At 39.7% G+C, this 20,699-nt stretch overlaps 2 protein-coding genes across 4 annotated transcripts in view; one reads left to right on the top strand and one right to left on the bottom strand.

The window, feature by feature from the left end:
* si:dkey-192p21.6 (uncharacterized protein LOC565246 homolog) overlaps positions 1–16,475 on the bottom strand; it is a 31,654-nt gene extending 15,179 nt beyond the window's left edge. Inside the window, exons 1-10 of one of the 3 annotated variants that reach the window (XM_035992511.1) lie at positions 16,309–16,475; positions 13,197–13,291; positions 11,655–11,773; positions 10,535–10,653; positions 8,539–8,608; positions 8,370–8,436; positions 4,786–4,868; positions 1,776–1,852; positions 922–952; positions 669–829 (exon numbers count right to left, since the gene is read on the bottom strand). In XM_035992511.1, the coding sequence (XP_035848404.1) occupies positions 669–829; positions 922–952; positions 1,776–1,852; positions 4,786–4,868; positions 8,370–8,436; positions 8,539–8,608; positions 10,535–10,653; positions 11,655–11,773; positions 13,197–13,277 (808 nt within the window). In that variant the 5' untranslated portion in view covers positions 13,278–13,291; positions 16,309–16,475. Of the gene's footprint in view, positions 1–668; positions 830–921; positions 953–1,775; positions 1,853–4,785; positions 4,869–8,369; positions 8,437–8,538; positions 8,609–10,534; positions 10,654–11,654; positions 11,774–13,196; positions 13,292–13,655; positions 13,870–16,308 lie in introns of those variants that run through there. The other 2 variants (XM_031284216.2, XM_031284215.2) reach the window with 2 other exon arrangements.
* Positions 16,476–17,235: 760 nt separating this feature from the next.
* Positions 17,236–20,257, top strand: pcbd1 (pterin-4 alpha-carbinolamine dehydratase/dimerization cofactor of hepatocyte nuclear factor 1 alpha). Its single transcript, XM_031284101.2, has 4 exons — positions 17,236–17,400; positions 18,185–18,316; positions 18,410–18,490; positions 19,787–20,257. Exons 1-4 carry the CDS (start codon positions 17,398–17,400, stop codon positions 19,877–19,879), a joined length of 309 nt encoding a protein of 102 aa, XP_031139961.2. The 5' UTR covers positions 17,236–17,397; the 3' UTR covers positions 19,880–20,257.
* The last annotated feature ends 442 nt before the right edge of the window (positions 20,258–20,699 follow it).

The raw sequence follows: 20,699 nt of genomic DNA, 5'->3' as shown, positions 1-20,699 counted from the left end.
TGTATGTGACAAAAAATGATGTAGCCTAACAAACATGTGACATCGCTTAGAGTACCTTTAATAATAATAACTTTATTTATATAGCACCTTCAAAAACTGAGTGTACAAAGTGCTTTGACAGACAAAGCAAGGCAAAAGCAGGAAATCCAGATGTCAATATAACAACAGAGAGCTAAACAATGGATGTGCTTGTTCTGTTCTTTTTAAACAAGTGTCTTGTTTTGTCCCACCGACAGTCAAAAACCCAAGCCTATTCAGTTTACTAAAATGCTAAAACAAGAATTTTTTCTTTTTTTTAAATAACTGAAACAATTAGCCAATTATCAAAATAGTCGCCGATTCATTTTCTGTGGATTGAATAATACTACTTGAATATACTTCTTATAGAATCTGCGTCAAACTTTTTTGACGTTACATAATATAATCACAAATGCAGTTTGTTTTACAGGTGCATTAACACGAGAAAAGCCTCTTTCTGTTCTCCGATGGTGCTAATGATTTAAAGTGCTGTACATGTAACAAGTGGACATATTATTAGACATGCCAGCATCTGTGTTTTAATCGTTTCCCCAGTACAGAACAAACAAAAAGTACAGAACAAGCACATCCACATACAACTTACTTTTCCCGTTAACAATTATGTGCTACTGTACATATTTTGCACTTACGTGCTCCGTCTCTTGGAGAGTAGTTGATAAAGCAGAAGCCGAGCATCAGGAGGACAACTGTTCTCCAGGTGATTTTGCGCAGCAGCTGCTGGCGGCTAACTCCTCTCCTCTGCATGGATCTGAAAGCCAACACCACTGAAGTCCCAATGATGAACACAAACCTGGAACAACAGTATTACAGTGTTAAACAAAGTGTTGTACAAAGTTGTGCATACGTGTGTATATTAAAACAGAGCTCTTGTACCAAACCTACCATGGCATAACAAGATCTCCCACAGTTAGGCCTGCAACAAATCCAGAGGCATACATTAATATCAATAGACACAGATACTTGAATTTGATGCCATTACACAGAGTTCACAGTTCTTGCCCTTTTCTAATCTCTGCAATCCAAATGGACTAAGAGGTAAATTAGGAACACTGTTATGTCCATAAAGTCATTAACTTTCCATTTTGAAAAGGTGAATACATGTCTACACTCCTGTGACAGCAGCAAAGAGAAGATTAATCAAAACACCCCTGAAATCAATACACCCTTGTAGATGTGGCAAAGAAGCTATTATAAGATTTAAATGGAGAAAACCCTTAAACAATGACATGGATTTCATCAAAAGTTGCAGTGACATTTTTGCTTTTTTTAAAAAAAACTTTTATTTACATCAGGAAAAGGGACTCAGCATTCTTTAACCTTTGGACAGCCAGTGCTACTCATTCACTGCCCTCCTCCCATATTCTGCCAGCTGCCATTTAAACACTCATCCCTCCTTATCATCTCCTCCCTGGTTGTTAATAACATAATAAAAATCTATGGATTGTGCTTTTGATTTGGCTCATGTGAGGAATGGCATCCTGCGTGTTTGGTCTGAGACTGCATTTATCATAATTAGTGACAACAGGTCAGAAAATGCTGCAGACATGAGGAGGAGAACGCTGCCATTGAATAATTGCCTTGAGTTCACACATTCATTTTATATCTGGCTTAATGTGAAAGAAGGCGTACAGTACGTATCTCCTCCGTCCATGAAGCAGACTGTGAGCCGTCGGTCCTTTCAGCTATTAAATCTACTTGAATAGCAGAAATTGTGCATGTCTTATACTTTACTTAACCATTCCACGGTGCATGCTGAAAGAACCAGTAGCCTCCTCCACCATAGTTCACAAACACCATCACTGTCAGTGCAAACCTACAAAGACACTACAATGAGTAAGCACTATTATACACTGTTGGGTAAATCAGTTATAATTGGATTGACCGTCATGCAGTAGAGTGAATGATGGAAATATGGGTTAAAACTTGTATAACTATTATATAGCATAACACATTAGTATCAAATAGTTTTCTTACCATATAACTAACACATCTGATACTATATTAAAATTTGAATTAAAGTCAAAGAGGCCGGAGGAGGTGCGTTTTATTCTGTCACACTCCAAATGCACGGTAATGCAATCTAAGCATTATGAATCACTCAGGAAATGAACACTTGTCCTCTGGATCTCCTCGAGCAGGAGTGCTGACTAAAGACTTTGCGTCTAATATATGATACACTTTATACTTTAGCAGTGGCCAAAGCTGCTGAAACACAGCACACGTGATGGAGTGCTTCACTGAATCAGACACTGGAGAGAAAAGAGGTGTTTGAGCTGCATGTCAGAAAATGGGTGGGGCCATTACACAACACAAACCTGCAAGGGAATGTAAATGGTTGCATTGGTCAAGCAGCTACAGAGTCTTGCTCCGAGGCAAATTCAATCATTTTACCATCCGAAATACTTGAATTTATGCTTTTAATTTGTGCTTAATTTAATCGAAAAGAAAGAAAAATATTATCATGGGGGGGTCTTTAAGAGCCATAACAAGATTAGGACAACCTCTAAGAACAAGACTGTCTGATCAGATGCACTGTATCTACCTCTGCCTCCTCTTGTTTTTCTGCCTAGATTCGATTAAGAGGTGAACCAAAGCCATTACTGCTCTTTTAGCCCCAACCTGCTGATACAAGATTTTAATCAGCCACTATCATCTCAAAAGGGCTATTAAAGTAGAGTAAACCCTGCTGCATGTGTCCATGTACTCTCTGTCTTTCTCTCTCTCTCTCTCTCACACACACACACACACACACACACACACACACACACACATATGCAGGCTATCATTTAAATTTTGACGAACAAATCCATTAGTCGCCATAGTGACAAAGACGGAGGTAAATCACTTGCCAGATGAGACCCGGTGAAAATCCCTGCAATATCACCGCTTATTGGCCATCTTTTTTTAAATCAAAACACTTTCGGTGTCTGATTGTGAATGAGAACTCCATTTTAGGCACATTACATTACAAATGCCACACACGTGTCTCACTACTGCCTGCTCATTATGATTAAGGGAAACTAAGTAACTTGTGCTTAATAATATGATGTGCACTGAGATCACTTTGCTTTATGTTGCAACTATGTTAATACCAGATAATGTCCAGGTTGAAACACCACAGGCTTGTTTCTTGGTTCCTAATCAGGTTGAAGTTGTAAATTACCCTGTGAAGCTCTTCATTGAGCATTTGTCACTTCAGTAATAGACTTAATTCATGTCTGGGAATCAGCATTTGTGATTTATAGCTAACTGATTCCAGATATACGGGTCTTTCTTGCAGCAGTGACAACTGATTATGACTCGCTGAGAGACACTTATGGACTTCTTTGATTTGAATCACTGTACATGCATTACCAATTACGAGTGTAAGCTTCATACATCCCCCCGTTGCAAATGGATAGTTACACTCTATCGTTGCAGAGTATTGAGTTACCTACTGTGCTGGCCATATCAAATACACAGACATCCAATCTAGTCATAATATATTACTACTTGAGTGGAAATGCCAAGGTTCTTTTTTTGTGGCCCAACATCAGAGCATATCTGAAACTGAATCGGAGGAGAAATTGAAGCTTAGTCAAAATAAGGTACAGAATGAGTCAGCCACCTGGTGTTAAACTGAACTGAGAATAGTTCCCTCTGTTGTATGGCACTGCTAACTACTGACGGTGCGATTTTCAACAGTAAGGAAACCGGCGACAGGCTTTCAGCAGTGAGGCACAAAATTAAAATCCAAATCCTTTTAGAAAAATTAATGTGCAACCATACTGCTACTGTTCTCTGTATATCATGTCAGCGCAGCCTGAGCAATGATCAGAAAAACCTTTCAGCTCAGAAGAAAAGCCTTTTGCCTTCAGAAATGTCTTAGCATTTATGGTAGATGATGTGTCTGTTCTCTACAGAAAGTTGTTACTTATCAGGGAGTATGGATCATAAGTCACAGGGCTGAGGAGGCACACGCAGCGTTAATCTTGAGCGCTGAGTCACAGTTTGATTAAGTGGGTTGTCAGGTACGAGAATTTCCAGTATTACCTATCAGGACATCAATATGTGACAAGTATCTGTAACCCCAGAGCAATATTTTAGCTAATAAGATTAGGAGGACTGTGGCAGGCAGTGTAACTGAAGGGAAATTAAAATCCAAATGTAGCCTTTTTGTACTCAACCAATTCAGCTCTCAAACTAAACAAAACGATGTGGTATTTCAGAACATATGCACAGTGGTTTCAGATGGACTGGGAAGCCACAGATGGAGAAGATGCCAATTGTCTGCTGGATGTTGCCTCTGTGCTGCTGGATTTCCTCTCGCTCTCCATTTTGGCAGGAGATCTATGGCCGTGTGGATGTGTGCTGATATGTTGACGGTATTATTACATCAATTATTTGGCAAGGGGGAGGTCAAAGCCACACCAGCATCCTGTTTCCAGAGAGACTTGCTTTGTGTCTACCCCCAGGCCACAATTAAGGCTAGCAGGGAGCCCAGATTCAATCACATGCATCACTCCTGTCCAACAGAAACACACTGTTCCAAATGCACTTGTATCAGAAATCATGCCCAAAGCTATACCGCCTGATAAAAAAAGCTTGGGGGAGACTGTGGCCAGACTGTGACCCATGTAATTATTCATTATGCTGGGCCTGTAGCTCTTCATCATGCCTCAGACTGCTCCAAAAATAATTAGCATGTGAACTGGCCGCATGTGGTGATAGACTGATAAACAGGATGGTTGTTGATGGCGTACACACCCTCGGAAAGTATCCAGTGAGCGCAGACGTGTTGGTTTAGCTTTAGTGGTGTTGTGCTCAGCTTCACAAGCCTGTGCTCCGTCCTGTAGAAACAATTAGAGGGTAGATAAACTAATGTCAGAAGGCTATACAAGGTTGTTTGAAAAGGTAGCAACATTTGTTAACTTACTATATGTGACTTCTGTATGTATATGTTGAATCCCTGTTGTTTCAACTTGTGACTGCTATTTCTCTTTGTTGCAGTCAATCTGTGTATGCATTTTTTAGACTTTTCAAGACTATTTGGTTTAAAAGGTCCCATGGCATGAAAATTTCACTTTATGAGTTTTTTTAACATTAATGTGAGTTCCCCCTGCCTGCCTGTGGTTCCCCAGTGGCTAGAAATGTTGATAGGTGTAAACCGAGCCCTGGGTATCCTGCTCTGCCTTTGAGAAAATGAAAGCTCAGATGGGCCGATCTGGGATCTCCTCCTTATGACGTCATAAGGAGCAAGGTTACCTCCCCTTTTTCTGCTTTGCCCGCCCAGAGAATTTGGCCCGCCCATGAGAAAGAGAGAGACATCATGGCTTGAAAACAAGCTAAGCATGGCAGTTGGTCAAGGCCACACCCCCACCCTCCACCTTGCCCCCCCCTCTCTCCTCCTCAATAGCATTTAAAGCTACAGACACAGAAATGGCACATCCTAAATAAAGCTCATTGTGGGACTGGCTCTAGTGGCTGTAATTCTGGACCAAGGCTGAATTTCGGGAAAGAGACTTCAGATACAGTATTAGGGGACCACTAAGACCTATATAAAAGCATCCAAAAAGCAGTATGTCATAGGACCTTTAACGTATTAAAGCAATATTAACTGGTTTTTTTTGGCCAATTGGGAGCAGTGGAACAAAGTGTAAAACATTGAAGGTCGCCTCATAAAGTTGATGAGGCAAGGCATTAACGCAGCAACATTAGCATTCATTTGGAGACATATTCCCTTTAATTGTATCTTTGTTTTCGTCTCCACCAACTCCTGAGAAAGATATTTGGCTCTTTAGCTGCTATATGGTCCTCTATGGTTTGTCGGTCTTTTTGTGGCCTGTGCCTGCTTTTGCTGGAATTCAGGTTGACGAGAACAGAAATACTGAAGCAAAACAGGAAAACCAAAACAATGATCTGGAAGACGTTACAACGCTCTGTAGCACTGCGTGTAACTGCAGACGCGAGTGATAATTCTATATAATTTAGCTTTTTTGTCTCTTAGGAGCCTTCTTAGTTGCCTCATGTTGCTTTGAATGCTTAAATATCAAAGTGCTGATTACAAGACCTTTTTTAACTGACAAGTTCTACTAATTGGCATTATGCTTGAAATGACCCTCTTCTGTAGCAGTGATTCATTATTATTATGTTGTAATAAAGTTATTTCTCTTGAAGTGGTCACATTATTTGTTGTACCCTCTGTACTTTAACTTTTAGATTAACCAGACTAGATGGAAACCTAGTATGTAGCTGGAACGTGTATGGTCAATGTGCCTAATTGTGACCAAATTGTTACAGGGATAGTCAGTGGTGGTATCTTTAATGTGAATATAGATATTAAATGTTCATCTGTAGTGGTCCCAGTAATATTTGTTTGTTTCATACTAAAGTAGCATATCACATGACACGGTAAAGAAACGTTTGAGACAAATAATTGAGGACTGCTTTTCAATGTAATCAGGCAATTTTCAACAAGTTATTGGTCTGGATTACTTAAGTGTATTTAATGTTACTTAGTTAAATATACCAGACTGAGGTTTCACCCCATTACAATTATGAACCACAGCCTCAAATGGTGGTCTTGATGAGCTGCAGCATTTATTTATGAACTAACTGAAACCTACACTGTACATTTACTATCACCTCACAACTTTACTCTCTGCTCTCGTCGGTGCATTGATGTTAATATCTCCGCCAGATTCTGAAAGTGAAACTTAAGTTCCACTGGCATTGTTTCCTTGCACTACTTTCAGATGGTTCCATTTTATAGATGATTTTTCCTTTCTTCACAATGTGTAGTGTAGAAGCCAAATATGTTGAATAATCAGACATTAGGTGTTGCTTTTTGTGTGTACATTGGGTGTCGATGTGCCGTTACCTAGGGCAAAGTTATTAAGGTGGGAACCTAAATATTGTCGGCAGGTGTTTGACCGCTGTGGCGCCCAACGCAGGAGGTATGTGTAGCGCTACACTTTAATGGCCATTTAAATTGCGTGCACAAATACCTCCTGGTGAGTGCATTACTGTTTGTGATTGTCGTTTCTAAATTACATAGGCCTACTTGTTCCACATATTCATTTGTGTCCGAAAGAGAGAGCAGCAGAGAGGAGCAGGCCAATGGGGAAACACCAACACTCACGTCATCGCTCACTCAGACCAATGGTGGAACTCCATTGCTCAGTGACTCAGTGACAGAGAGACAGACGGACAAAGTTTTGAGGTTATAGGGCTGGTCCTATGGTCCAGCCAAAAAAGTGGAAAGGTTGAAGGAGACACATTTAGAAATACATAAAGTGGCAACACATGTCATATACTAGCAACCACAAAATATACAGTATAGAGTATATGTACTGTAATGCAAACTTGTTTGAACATTTTACATAACTATAATTGTCCTGTAAAAATGTTGACAAAACCAAAAATCCAATTGCCATATGGGTCAGAACTCCTTAAAATGATGTTGGCCATCTTTCTATCCTGGGTCATCCTCTGTGCTGTGTCGGCGCCTCTTTTTCCCTCTCTCTGTAAAGGCAGCATTGAGATGACTCTGGCCTATTGCCCTCTCAGTTGGATTAGCCTGACTCGCTGGCCTCCATGCAGCAGTTTGAAGAGCCAGAGCAGGAAGACACCAGCACTAATATGTGATGATGGATCTGCATGCCATCCAGAGAGCATATGGAAGACAGAGACATCTTGCTTGGAAGAATGAGTGGAGCCATTCATGCTCACCAAAATTACACAGCAGCTCTTGCCATCAAGCAAGATCATTGGACGGATACAATGCTCTATAGCTTCCATGTAAGTCTGCTGTACAATTGGCTCTGCTAACATTTGTATCAATCATTCCATTAGTGTCTCCCAATCGTCTTGATGGAGTCTCAGAGCAATTTTGGTATGCATCTCATGCTGCATAGTTAGCCAATGAAAATAATGCAATGTTACTGTTGGATTAAGGCAACTTTAATGTTTACGATTACAGAGAAAGCATAAAGCCAATACTTTTCTGCAATGAATAAATAAAGGTGGTGCAGTAATTCTAGGAACATTTAAGAGTTAAGGGAACAAACAAGGATAAATAATTTTTCAAACAAAGGTTTCCATACATGTTTCTCATATGCACATTATCCATGAATAAAATTATGGTTTTAATGCTTCATTTGAACATATTGAGATTAGTTCAGTATCTCAAAATTGTACAGATGATACTATTGAGAGCCACTTGAGCAATAATTTCATTTGATTGGTTTACGATTGATTTAAATCTAATCAATCAATCAAATCACTCATCTGTGTCCGCATTGCATTTATTAAGAATCTAATGCATTCATTAGAAGCAGCACTTTACTTACATTATCCACTGAGCACTGTGGGTCTTGGCAGCAAATGGTCCTAATACATTTTGACGTACAACGCCTCCTGTTAAAGGGACAACAAGTTTGAGCTGCCTGGTTCTGATTGAAGAGTTCTCAGTGCAGGATGGTATTTTCATCGTGGGTGATGTAAAAAACATACAGGTACCTGTAGATGTAGGGTGCCACAACAAATAAGAGAGCGATAATGGCCAGAGAGAGAGCTCCCACCAGAAGAGCTGGAAAATAAGAAAAGGAAATGTTTACAAATGGACATTGTGTAATCAGACTGTACCACCTTCCATCATAGTCTTTCTGTCAGGAAGTCCATGTCAGGAGCTTTATAGTGTACATCTCTATCAGAATAGGATCTGACTGGGGACAAATGGCCTGATTAGCAGTCCAAACGGTCTGCTTTCTTCACCTCTGGACTCCTTTGTGGCTCTCTGTCAGTCAACAAGTGTCAAAGGGGATCCCTCAAGTGACAAACAAGGACCTAATGGAAAACTATTGGTCGATCCATCTGGGTAATCTAACCCTGCAGGCATACACAAAAAAGGAAAATGTAAGGCTACGCTGGAAGGACAAGAAAACAAGGACAGCGGGGAAGAGCTGGTCTGTGAGAAAGCATCATAGAAAAGAGCGAGGTCAAGATAAGGTTTAACAGTACGAGAGGGCACAAATACTGCAGCTGAGGTGTCTTTTATTGCCAATGAAACAATGAAATCTACCCAAATCATAGAACAAAGATTGGGGTAACGCTTATGGATTCATTGTTTGAGACAAAAAGGGTATGTTGATAGACATTAATGCAACATAAATGATGCTGAATACCACGTAATCTGATCTTTTATGCAAAAATGCAAGTTTGCTACATTATTGCTCACCCATCAGCACCAGCAGAAATTTTACAGCTGTGCTACTGATAACAAAGCTATAACATATAGGCTCAGGAGATATCAGAGATATCAGATATCAGTCTTCTTGCGTCAAAGCACAGGAAATAAGGGGCCAGTACGCGACATGTTTGTCTTTGGTGGAACAACAAACAAAAAGAAGCTATTTTAACCTGAGCTTGAATCCACAATATGACATCCACTCTGAACAAAGAGTGGTCACTTAATCGCCTCGGGAAAGTCCTGGCATCTCTGCTGCCCACTTATAAAAACACCATAAAGCTCTCAGCACATGAAGTGAAACAACACACAGCCATGCTCGCTCTATGAGTTAGGTGAATAAATAGAAAATGAATAGACGCATTTCAAAACAACTAGATTAAGCTCAGTTCAGCGATACGTCTGCTAAAGTCAAACAAACACTTGATGCCAGTCGATATTCTGGATTTCTTTGTGAGAATTAAGGCCTCAGAAGGTGACTTGTGGTTTGTGGTACAATGCAGAATACAGTACTAACATGATTAAAGGGTAGATCTGATAGTAGCTGCACAGAAACATACCGCACCCATCAAATGATCTCATGAAGCCCCACGGCCGATCAATCTGAGACGCTGAAGTAAACTTTGAAATTTCCTAGCAGGGCAACTCTAACCTGTCTTGAGCTGCTGACCAGACCATTACTTAAGCTGAGCAAGTCCTATGGGGAGTTTGTATAATCACTGGTCTGCAGAGCTAATGGAAGCTCATCATACTGTGAGGGGTGCCGTCACACTGACCATATATCTGCTTGGATAATGGCTACTTGGCCTTAAAAGTCTGATCTACAACATAATCTGCAATATTGTTAAGTAGAGTGTACATTATGGAAGGAGACGCTTTCAAAATCCCATTACGCCCTAATCCTTCCACACTCCCTAATGTATTACCCACAATCCTCCACGCGTAGAGCCAGGCCTTCAAAACAAACAGAAAAGCCTTTCTTTTATTCCTTTTCAAGAAAGCACATCTTATCTGATCAATACACATCATGTCCCAGGAGATGGATGAGTACTGCTCAGTAGATGTGGACAAGCCGAGTGATTCTTCTCTTTGCTGACTCAATTAAGTAGAGAGTGGCTCAAAGGCTCGGCCTGAGCGTGGACACAGGTTCCTTTACTGTCGCTGTGTTTCACCACAGCAAGCGGGTTCACTCTCAGTCCGCTATTCAAAACTGTGTGTGAACTGTGTGATGTCATCATCCGGTATTCTTCATCAGGGTTGTGAACTTACGCAGGTGTGCATTGTTTGGTCTTTTATCCACAGCGTCGGTGCAGCTGGGGTTACTGGCAGCCTCAGACATCTGGATCCAAACAGAGTAATGACCCCCTTCTCCATACGTCTGACTCCAGCTGCATTCAAAACAGGGAAATATTGAGACACACTTTCCTTAAAAGCACATAAAACTGCAGGTTTTTATTTGATCCCATTTGAAATTATATTTCCTTAGAAGCATATATTAAATTACTTTTTTCATCCACTTGCTGCTGTTTTCCTCTTGACCTGACTATATATATATATATATATATATATATATATATATATATATATTTCCTGATGGTTTTAGATCAACACCTATGAAGCTCAGGAGCACCACCTAGTGTCTGCAGACATAACTCTGCCCTCTCGTCAGCTCCAGTTTCAGGCCCCCAAAAACATGCATTACACGCTTATATTGATCCACTGTTGGGATGACATACTAGCTATCACTTGGAGTGTTTTTTCAAAGGGGAAAAGGAAATCAATAGCAGCACAGTCTGGTTAGAGACCTGAGCATTGATCTAGGAAGCGGAAGATCAGACCTCTGAGAGGGCAAGAAAAAGCACCAGAGGCTTGTCATGTTGCAACCCAATCTCTGGCACCGTGTTTACAGGTGACCCCCAAATGGAAAAATCTGCCCTGGTGTCTTGTCAGTCCTGATTGTTTATACATATGTCGACTGTCTCCTTTAGTTAACATCCCCGCTGAGGTTTCCACAGGACATGCAGCTTTGAAGCTTTAATGAGCCCTTTTCATCAATATTGGAATGTCAGGTCTTATTAACCCCAAAAAGGCTCCAGATCGATACCTGGGGAGGTAGTTTAAGGGAGGGCATCACTCAGGTCTAGAAAGCAGGTCAGGATTACTCCCCCAGCCCTGTAAATAATCTCGCAGACTGCTGATGCAATCATCGGATGCCACCACACCACAGTATATCATGGCTGGCTGGCTGGCAACATGCACAGTACACTCCCACAGGCAGTTAATATGAGTAAACAGGAAACAAATCAGCATTTTTCCCTCTGGGGATTGTGGGGACATTAACAGCTGGTTTGATTTTATTGATGCTTTGTTAGAATGTTAAACTTGTTACCTGCAAAGAGTTACATTCCTGGTCCATTCCACTTGCAGAGTCAGAGGGAATTTAGTGCTGATCACCGCAGATGCATTGTTGTTGTTGGGCTTCACAGTGACCAAATGCTGGTACACACACTGAGAAGTCAAAACAGGTGAAACACTGACTTAATGTACTTTACACTCAAAGGGGTCAACTGAAATCTGATGAGGTCATGATGATTAAAGGTATAAGGATTTAAAGATTGTCAGGTTTATCTGTCAGATACACCAGTAATATGTGCAATGAAATGCAATGTGGCATGCTAAAAGATTAGTGTGAAAAATAAGGATTAGAAAAGAGAAATAGAAAGAAAAAAAAAAAAGAGGGAAAATCTACATATGTCACAGGTGAAAATGGCCAATGAGTATTTTTCTCATGCAAAACTGGATTTATGTTTTGTCTTTCCTATAATTATATTTTTTTCTTTGTGAAATACAGGGATCCTCCTCTCCTCAGGTCTCTAAAAAACTAACAAAATATAAAAAAGAAAAATGACTCTTTAGTAGAACTGATAAAAGCTCATGTGCACAGTAAGACCATAACATGAGACAATGGTTCGCAAGTGGATATTAATTTGTCAAAAGAGTTGGGAACTACTGGTATAGAGGTTAGAAAAGACTTTCCTATAGGAGAGGCACGCAATGCATGCTGTAAAGTAAGACCTGGGATGTATCTGCTTGGATCGACGACAAAAAGGTATGTAAGCCTTCCTAAGACTGATATGCAGCGTCTTTTAAACAGGATCATCAGTGTTTAATGTCTCTGATTTAGGGGCTCGGGACAACGTAGTATCTGGAATGTGTGAATGTGGCCTCACACTAGTCAGGATATCACAGATTTTGAGCATTTTATTCTGTTTATTTATTCATATATTTCTCGTGTGAGTCCCTCAACTTCAGAAGGTTCCAATGCTAAAATCTGGAGCAACCCTGTAACCTTAGTGACCAGAAAGATCTGTGTGAGAAACAGGAATGTCAAACTTGACAGTAGGGCTGCAACCAACGATTATTTTCATAGTCGATTAATCTGTTGATTATTTTTTCGATTAATCGATTAGTTGTTTGATCTATAATAATGTCAAAACTGTGGATCAGTGTTTCCCAAAGCCTAAGATGACGGTCTCAAATGTCTTGTTTTGTCCAAAACTCAAAGATATTCAGTTTACTGTCACAGAGGAGTGAAGAAACTAGTAAATATTCACATTTAAGAAGTTGGAGTCAGAGAAATCTTATTTTTTTAATAAAAAAATGACTCAAACTGATTAATTGATTATCAAAATAGTTGGCAATTAATTTAATAGTTGACAACTAATCGATTAATCGATTCATCGTTGCACCTCTACTTGACAGTGCTTTACAATATTGACTTCTTCTGTGTCACTATGAATCTCTCAAAATTGATAATGGGAGAACTTTAGTAATTTTGCTGAGTTATATCTTGACTGATATCTCGGACAACCTGGACAGACAGACAGAGGGAAGAGACAGACAGAGACGGACAGTATACAGTATTATTTACCTTGTAGCAGGAATCTGACGTGTAGAACACCTGCACTTCTTCCGTCAGCTGGTTATGAAATGTTAACAAAGCCTGGTCCATTTTTAGAGTGGGCCCTGCATAGAGTCATAGCAGCACTGATTTATGGTATACACAAAGCGTTTTGTACATCATAAATATAAAAGCAGCAGGGTGTAACAGATCACTATCATTATCCAGAACATAACACTGACTCAATAATATTGACTGAGGTTGTTGTCATACTACTGAGGTCAATTTGTCATAATTGAATGGTAACCTTGATTATGGAGACCAAGCATTGATTATCACAAGAATCTAAAAAGAGTACAAATATTTTTTGGATTGACATAAAGTGAGTGCTCTTTCGTAGAATCCTCCTGTCAAATCGTCATTTCAGGAACACTTTTGACTGACTGAACACCAGAATGATCTATCACTAATGAATCCTAGAAGACTCACCTGATTTTAAGTGTCCTCCATGGCTGCTGGTAACAAGGATTAACAAAGTTAGACTTGCGTGTAGCGGTCTCCTGGACTCCATGTTGCTACTTGAAAACAGCCACTTCCACAGCTCATCTTTATGACACTCGCATCAATATAAAAAGCGGTCAAAGGGCAGCGTGTTTGCGGTGCAGTGGCAGCTGTGACTACATGTGCCAGCATGCATTGCGCGTCTCTCCTATAGGATTTATGTAGCTATGATTACCACTGCAAAAATCTGTAAATTGTCCTATCAGATTAAGGGTTATAAAAGTTTAACAGGACTTACAGGTCCAAAATGTTATATAGGATTGTGATAATTAATTATCCCATAGAATGGATTATAAATGAATAGAATTGTATAATTAAGTAGGATTATTTGTTTGTTTGTTTTATTCAAAATCATATATGCTTTTTAATTGAATTTATTGCTTCTTGAATAAATATTGCTTGACTTTCCGTACCTTTAATCTTTTACAAAAAAAGATAATGCGAAATCTATTTGAACTGAAGTTGTTTACATGATGAAAATGTAAAGCTTTAGCGTTCATGAGTAGGAAAACAACAGATGGCCCATCTATGTCTTCACATACATACTGGATTTGCTTGGTTAGATATTCTGAGCTCAAATCCTACATCAACTTTGAACATACCTTTAAGTTGAATTGAGGCCACACCCTTTCTTTTCTTCAACTTTTGTTCATCTGCACACTTCTGCGCAATCAACTTCCTTACATCAGGTCTTCCTAGACCTATTTTGACAGACATGTGTTCTGCAGATAAAAACAAAAGAGGACAAAGTTGACAGATAATAACCAAAACAGCCAGTATACATCAGAGTTATTAACTATAAATCAATCAAATGAATCGATCAATGTTATTTGTCACATGAAATCGTAGGGGACAATCTTAGGCAGTGTCCTCATTTAGGATCCTAGTGGCCTGAGGGTAGAAGCTCCTCCTGAGCCTCTCAGTGGCCTGGTGGATCCGGTACCTTCTACCCTAGCAGAGAGTGCTCAGGATATTACCTAGTGATGTCACTGATACGTTCAATTTGTTTACAACACTTGTACATATACACGTATGTAGATATACAGTATGTAATCATAATCCGTCGCAGTAATGGCAGTTACTTGAAAATGAAAAAAAAATATTGATCTATGTAAGGCATTTAATAGCAGATTAGAGAAGAGTCCCGCACACTGACCATTACACAAGCAATAATTGATTTAGAAAAATACGTTTCGGGCTTAGACCTTCATCAGGTAAATTTAATTTTTACCTGATGAACGTTGTATTTTTCTAAATAAATTATTGCTTGCGTAATGGTCTGTGTGCTGGACTCTTCTCTAAGCTTTTGATCTGCTACTTTTGATCATATCCTACGCACCTGCCCGACAAAAGAGGTGTGCAAAAAAGCTTTCTTACATTTAATAGCAGATAAAAGGATCAGTGAACTGATACTCACAGAGGCTACAGCACTGGTGTGGACTGGTGTGGTTCCTCTGCAGAAGCATATTGCGTGGGTCCTTGTAGAGGAACAGATGTAAAAGACAACAAAAAAATACACAATAAGTAAGAAAGGGTTTCAAGAATTAGAACTCTTTTGTAATGTTTAGGTCAGTCCAGTTCACCCTTCTGGCACTTTTGTCAGGTTATGGCTGTATGAATGATGGCACAGTTATTGTTGCTCAGTGTGCATGAAACACTCAGACTTAACGCGTTTTGAGCTCAAATTTAAACTTTTGTATATTCACACTACTATTGTAGATAGCGTGACATGGATTTAGTAGGAATTTCGACAAAAAGTGAACGAAACTTGCACACTGCTGTTTTAAATTCTATAATTCAATATGTATGTTATTTCATATATTACATCTATATGAATCAAATTTGTGAATGTATCAATTAATAGTCAGTCTTTACATTTGTGTTGCGTTTGTAGTCTGCCTGAAAACTACCTTTTGTCTAGCCTTGTACTCCATTAAAATGGACCTTGAGATTTATTATGCCTGCTCCTTCTTCTTCCTTGACTTTGAATGGAAATAGGTCCTCTATAAAACAAAAGTCAAACACAACATTTAGTTATTCAAAGGAAGACAATACTTTTTCTAATCGAATACTGTACTGCAAACCTTTAATGCAAAATTGAAAGCTGTTGTATAATTAGGCTAAAGATCTTTGTGTGAGGCCAAAATGGGATAGTGGTTATACACAAATAAGATCTATTACACACTAACATCATACTCCTCATCTGAGCTTGGTGTAGGTGATAGGATGTGGGTGTTTGGCCACTTTGGCCACGTCTTTCAATGTCTACCAACTAAGCCATTTGTCCTCATCTGTCAAAATGCATGGGTCCTCGTGGTGTACATTGTCATTTTATATTGAAGGACACAATCAGACACTAACAAAATGCACTGGTACCAACTACATACCAACACAAATTGCAGATCAGTTCAACACACTCCAGTGCATACCTACACATCTAAAGCTGTAACAAACTACATCTATTGGTGATATTTCTTTCCAAACACATTATATTTTGATTCAAATCTAATGGTTTTGTTCTCAATCGCGCCTTTCCTTCCTTTCTAACTAAAACACTGAAGCATTATTCTCATTTCCCCACCCAGCCAACTGTTAAATGCTGATCACTTGCCACATCCTTTTCCTCTCCTCATTTCATTAACCAGTTCATTTCCCTGAGCGTTTGCCGTGACAGATGAGTTCACCGGGGCAATCTCGCAGGAGCAACTCATTAACCTTTGACATGAACTCCAGCCAGCTGAAGAGCTGCGCTTGCTTTAAAATCTGCAGTCCTGTTGAATAGAGACATCATTAACTGTGCTATTATTTTGAAGTTTAAGTCCATGTTTAATATGTGTGCATATATATAATATAGAAAAGATTATTAAAGTGCTCATATTATGCTTTTTGGCTTTTTCAGTTTCCTTTATTGTGTTATATATCTTTTTTGTGCATGTTATAGGTTTACAAAATGAAAAAGCCCAAAGTCCACCCCAAAGGGACTTACCATCTCCAACAGAAAACACTGTTCACAAACTGCTCCAAACAGCTCTATTGTAGTCCAGCTTTTACTTCCGCCTTTACACACGTTATAATGTTTGCCTAGCTGCGTGGCACGCCCTCATACTCTGCTTCTGACTGGCTAGTAGTCCTTACCTAGCTACTGCGCATTTGTGACTCCCAACAAAGATGGAACAGAAGTGAGATGTCTCACTCTGTAGCTAAAACAGAGAGCTCAACACACAGGGTGAAAAGAGGAGCTGCAGCAATGTGCAGAACAACAAAAATATGGTGTTTCTTGAAAATTAAACTATGTAAACCTATTCTGATATAGCCTCTAAATACAAGTATGAACCTGAAAATGAGCATAATATGAGCACCTTAAAGAGTGTATAAGAGGGACAGTAACTTTCACCTTTCATCACACAGTAAACACTACTTTTTACTGAATCCTGCTACAATAGCTGGCCTCACGCATGCCTTGAGCAACAGATTACAGTTTATGATTAAACCCATGCTGACATGTGGCAGAGTAGCCTATCAGCAGTGAGGATTTCTGCTCAGGCTTCTGCAGGGGCAGCTAAGCAGGACCTACGGCTCCTGTGTCAGATTGGATTCATTCCAGTCGCTCTGTGCAACAGGGAGCTGGATCTGGACCTCTTCTGTGCATGAAGCAAGACACTCTGCAAACATGGTGAGTACACAACCTCTCTACAGTGTGTGCAGTCTGCCACACAGGGCTGCTTTCCACCTCACACACCTGTTGCCGTTTAGTCACTCTCAAAGTCTAAACCTCCTCTATGTAATGTTTTATGGCAGACTGACAAATACAGATAGATTAATTTGATTCAAAGTTTCATATGCGCACGTATAATTCTGCAAGGATTAGACTGACAAAGGCACATTCTCCTGTCTTTATGTATGCATTAAGCCACCGCATGTGATAGACGAGGTTAAAGCCAGTGGGTATTGTCTGTGTGCTGCCCATTCTGTCGGCTGATAGAGCAGATTAGAGTGTTGCTATGATACCTGTTGATGTCATTGCTCTGTTTCAGGCCGTGATCATGACATCAGTTTGCTCTGGTTTATGAGCATGATGGCTCATCTGGGGACAAAGCCTTCAAAAGTCCCCTCTTGATTGTGCAATAAAAGCAGACATCTATTTGGGGAATGTTGTGAAATGTTGACAATGCAGTTTAGATTTGGAGTCAGGGTTGTGAAAGCTAAATGAAACGAGCATAAGTAACTTTAAATCCATGTGATTGTGCATCACGTGTCAAGATTAGGAACTTGAGTTGCCAAATGGGAGCCCCACCCCCTCCCACCACCACATACCTTTGAACCAGCTAGTTTTTTAAACCAAGAATGCAGCCTCTCATTGTTTCCAGATGGGATCCTGTGCAACCAATCACATTTTGTGTTTGTGAAACTGCCCCTCTCAGATCTGTTGTACTGTTACCTCTGCTCTTTCCCACCAGGCTGGTAAAATTCTGAGTCTGACTGAGGAGGAGAGGGCCCACCTACTCCCCCTGCTACGCAACGCTCAGTGGGTGGAGGTTGTGGGACGGGACGCTATTTACAAAGAGTTTCTTTTTAAAGACTTCAATCAGGTTTCTAATATATCATAGCTTACTGCACAACTCACAAATCCATATAACAAGCAACTACTGTACATTATGTATATGATTTATTTTCCTTTTCAGGCTTTTGGTTTCATGTCCAGAGTGGCTTTACAAGCTGAGAAGATGGACCATCATCCTGAGTGGTTCAATGTCTATAACAAGGTAGAAAAGACTAATTATGACTCATGCAAATGACATTACAACCCTTAGGGTGGTTGCAGTTTTTGATAACTGGTGAATACATCACAGCTGGACTTGGTTGGTCCTGATTGGCTTGCTTTATTAAAGAAGAACCCAATATTGTGACCATGTACTAAAGCTTCAAATTCAAAACTAATGTAATCTACATTTATCTGCAAAATGATTATGAACACATTGGCAGAGATGCTCCCTTTTCAAAGCACTGTCCTAATAACTGAAGCTGGCTCCCTGCTGTCACAAAACGTCCAAGCTCACACAGGTGTAGCTAATAGATCTAAGCTAATGAGACATCGCCTCGGGAAAGGGTGTGTTTCTGAAACGTAGTTTTCCTTGCAAATGCTGATGTCTGTCTTTCAGCTAAAGCAGACAAAGGCCCAAACTTGACTGTTTTGGTTCACTTCACTTTTACTGCTCTTGTCACAATCGCTTCAAAAAAAAGCTCTAAGAGAACTCACTGTTAGGCTGTTCAGCACCAAAAGGCAGACAGACACAGTTAGCTAGCTAGCTGGTAAACATACTGTCGCATTAAGCAGCTATAAGGCTAAACAGAGACTAAAACAGAGATAAAAGAGAGTGAATGAGGACTTACATTCAACAAGTAGACAGAAACACGACTCCAAGTGAATGCTAACGTTGTTGCGTGTCTGCATGCATGGCATCTGTTTGCCAACATGTTCGTTATCAAGTAAAGTGACAATACGTCAGTGCTGTTTTGTAGTATGGGAGACCCTGGTCCAAAAATTCAAACCTACACCCAACTATCCTACATATAAACATAATTTGACGTTTTTAAATTTGAATTTATTTAACTTTATATTTTGTTTACAGTTTGTTTTTCAGACATTTTCAATTATGCCTGGTTCACTGACATTTTAATTGACTTCACTGTTAACTATAGGCTACATTTCAACTGCCTACTGTGCTTACACTCGAGCTACTTTTCAGTGCTAAACTTTCAACTTTTTAGGGCCCTCACACCGGCTGACATCAACTGCTTTCATCAATTAAAATGTTGCAGATGGAGGCAGGGACAGATATTTGCCTTTATTTAATCTTGTTTGGCTTTACTGTATGTCAATAGGAAGGCAAGAGTGGATGATGCCATAATGATGTTGGCTGATTTGAGTCTTTCTGATGTGCATTAAAGAACCTTCTTTTGGCCAAAGCAAACACACTTAAGGAAAATAATGTTCTAGTCATATGATTAGTGTAATACTCAATGTTCCCTTCTCTGCTCCATTTTCCTTTGCTCCCCAGGTCCAGATCACTCTCAGCACACATGACTGTGGGGGGCTGTCCCAGCAAGACATCACTTTGGCAACCTTCATTGACCAGGCATCACTGATGTGAGCAACACACATTGTCAGTCATTTCAACAGTGAAAACTTAAGTGCTTCGTATATTCATTCCACTGAGGAGTCTGAAGATGTGACCTACAAATCCAAAGAATATGAACCAGCTACTTCCAATGAATTGTGAATAATGTAGCTGTATGTATTAGACTGCAAAGGGTCCAATTTGTTTTTAAAACTATGTTGTTGGTTTTGCACTTGGCAAATAATTTTTTAGCCAAAGGTTAATGGTAAAATGTTTACACAAAGTCTTAAGAATCAAGTTATTTCTCAAGAACTATTCCATAGAACATTTACAGTGGTACGTGTTCCTCTGTCACTAGTCTTTTGTGCCAATGTCTTTGTACTTTACTGTTCATAAATGTTATTTTCTGTCGAACTGTTCATGTCATAACTGAAAGAAATGACCAGAAAATGATCTTCTCATCAGACTGAATGCATTTTATTGAGAACACAACACTGTAGACAATTAAGTAAGTGGGAACTGCTCATAGTGGGTTAACTGTGTTTGCTATGGAAACCAGCATGTGCTACCAAACTACCAAAATATGTGCTACCAAAATAAATCTGCTAAACAAGGATGTACGCTGACATGAACACAAATCTTTAAACCTGTGTACATTCAGAACTTCATGAGGACATAGTGTACAGGGGTGGACACAAGTCAATAAGACCTTACAATATAATGCAGTCCAGTACCCCTGTTTGTGTTACTTTGTCCACCTTGTGTATGTTTGAAAGACCAGTGGACCTCAATGATGTCGCAGTTATGAAGCCAAATCCCTGAGGATGTTAGAGAGAAAATCTGCAATGACGTG

The sequence above is a fragment of the Sander lucioperca genome, chromosome 15, assembly GCF_008315115.2.
Source record: "Sander lucioperca isolate FBNREF2018 chromosome 15, SLUC_FBN_1.2, whole genome shotgun sequence".
Taxonomy (NCBI): domain Eukaryota; kingdom Metazoa; phylum Chordata; class Actinopteri; order Perciformes; family Percidae; genus Sander; species Sander lucioperca.
The sequence above is the reverse complement of the archived record's forward strand: the minus strand, read 5'-3'. Positions and strand labels throughout refer to the sequence as shown.